The 2,274-nt window shown below is 35.2% G+C and overlaps 3 protein-coding genes across 3 annotated transcripts in view; 1 reads left to right on the top strand and 2 right to left on the bottom strand.

Moving 5' to 3' along the window:
• LOC113205198 (xyloside xylosyltransferase 1) overlaps positions 1-2,274 on the bottom strand; it is a 14,176-nt gene that overhangs the window by 5,058 nt on the left and 6,844 nt on the right. The window lies entirely within an intron of this gene.
• LOC113210611 (uncharacterized) overlaps positions 1-2,274 on the top strand; it is a 20,451-nt gene that overhangs the window by 15,522 nt on the left and 2,655 nt on the right. The window lies entirely within an intron of this gene.
• LOC127748714 (uncharacterized) overlaps positions 1,817-2,274 on the bottom strand; it is a gene marked incomplete in the record, with an annotated part of 3,896 nt that continues 3,438 nt past the window's right edge. The window contains 2 exon segments of the mRNA XM_052271063.1: positions 1,817-1,979; positions 2,047-2,240. Of these exon segments, the coding sequence (XP_052127023.1) occupies positions 1,862-1,979; positions 2,047-2,240 (312 nt within the window).

The raw sequence follows: 2,274 nt of genomic DNA, 5'->3' as shown, positions 1-2,274 counted from the left end.
TAGTAAACAAAATGAAGCAAGTTGTGCATCTGAAAGCAATTTAGAAAATAAGCACGCAATTAGTCCTACCTCACCCAATCGTAAGCGTTCTCTTTCCGAGACTCAGATTTCCCCTAATCGTACTGGATCCATAGATGCTCAATTCAATCGGAATAATAGTAAGTGTTGAACATCTCTAGACCACAATGGAAGTCATGACTTGATCTTATACATTGTTTTGTATTTCAGGACCAGGACCCAAACAATCAAAGCAGAGGAAAAAAAAACGTGACAATGAGTTAGTCTTTAAATCCGTTTGTGTTGCAGTTTTTGAAGTTCAGTGAGACCTTGCTATAACATGCTCAGAAATTACTGTTTTTTCAATCTTACGATTGCAAATCTAATCCCAAAATTTGAATGTATTTCCCCAATCAACCTGATATTTCCAAGCTGGAATTTGCTAAAATAGCAATCCTAAGTGATTTGTTTGTTATAACTTGGTTGCACTTGACAAATAAGCAGAAATACAGCACACATTACTGTCATAATTTTTCTTAAACCTTTTTTTTCCTCCTTTGCAAATTTTGTTAGAAAATATCTAGAGACACCGCCAAAACATCCCCCACCACAAAAAAAAAGGGACACAAAAGAAAATGAAAATCTGGAGATGGGGGTGTGTGGACACTGTGAAAATATCGTAAAAAATGTGGACACATAGAGATTCACAACACCCTCTATATATCTCTCTCTCTGTTTTCATTAGAGGGTTCAAAGCCCCGGCCTAGAAGGAATGCTGCACCAGTCAACTTAAAGGAGCCAAAATTGTCAACGTAAGTAATGTGTAGTTCGAAGCTGTAGTTTTGAGTAAATCATAAAAACTGAAGTGTATCTTATTTCTCCAGAAAGATGAGGAGACAGTAACTCTTATCTATGGAAAGTCCTTCTTCCATTGTTTGGTTCACTCAGGAATTTTTTGTGAGTAAAATCAAATGTGCTCACAAGCAAAGACCATGCAAATTGTTCTCCAGAGAACTGGAAATTACATTTTACTTTCATGTATTATTTGTTAAATTGTACTCTGTTGGAGCACAATACCTTTGTGATACATCCTAACACTAAAATATTTTTAAATTAGATGTGCACTAAATGTGTAGCATTGGTTTTTATGCAATATAAATTTACTACGTATCTCAGAATAGAATTTGATCATTCAGTTACATTTTTTTAAGTTTTGTTTGATTTATTTCATCTCTCAACTGTCCTCTGCCCTGTTTGCACCTCCAACACTTAACATAAAAGGTGACTGATGAACAGCCAAGAAGTTGTTTCGACTATAATGGATTGCTAGTTACATGACCTGATATATTGCTGCAAAGGTTTATGGCTTTATACTAGCAGCTTTCTGAGCCACATTTAGTGGATTTAACTCGGGACTTGCGGGAGCGAAAGGTTCTTTGCTGTTCCAGTTTGGTGCCAATGACATTTTAAGCTACTGCTGCCTTGTAGCAATTTATTGAAGACTTGAAGGTTTTCTTCTCACAGAGGTGGTTCTAGATGGTCATTATGGCACCTTTTCAGAGTACATTGACTTGATTGGACAACAGAGCTGCACACTGTGCAGTTGAAGTGACACTTAATGAGAAGGTTTCCTCCATGTTAATTTTTAAGTTAGGGGTCTGTTGATATAATTGTTTGAACCTGTTTGTCAGCCAACAGGCAAATTGGATTGTTTTGAAGTCCCCTCCTTACTACTTTGATTGTAGTCATCTAGGACCATTTTGATTCTTCATGATAAATATTAAATTAAACAATAAGATGCAGTATGATCAAATTGATATTTCATGGTTTCACACAACTTTTTATTTTCCAAACTTTGTAACATTTAAGATTTATAAAGTTTAAGTTGTTCTTGCAATTCATCCATTGATCTAATATTGAATAATTGTTTTTCCTTTTGTTTCAATAATTTATAAATTGCTTCCAGCTGAGATGCTTGAGTCCTGCACAAAAACGAAAGGTTTTTGTGTGGTTGTCATTCAGTTTTTTAAAAATATTGATTTAACTTACTCTTTTTCTTTCTGTAATTGCTCTTTTGAGAGTCCCGCTGTCAGCTTTTTTTCAATGACCATCTGACGAGCTGATTTTAAATGTTTCATCATACTTGGTTCACTCAGAGCCTCTATTCCTGCTACTTGTTCAGACTCATAATCACTGTCATCTTCATTTGCTGCAATACATTTTTCTGTAGATGTAAAGTACAAGAGCAATTAACAGTCGTGCACTTTGGAAGCTTCA

Source organism: Frankliniella occidentalis, unplaced genomic scaffold (genome assembly GCF_000697945.3).
Source record: "Frankliniella occidentalis isolate FOCC.00 unplaced genomic scaffold, Focc_3.1 Scaffold148, whole genome shotgun sequence".
Classification (NCBI taxonomy): Eukaryota; Metazoa; Arthropoda; class Insecta; order Thysanoptera; family Thripidae; genus Frankliniella; species Frankliniella occidentalis.
Note: the sequence above shows the minus strand (reverse complement) of the source record. Positions and strands in the feature narration are given on the sequence as shown.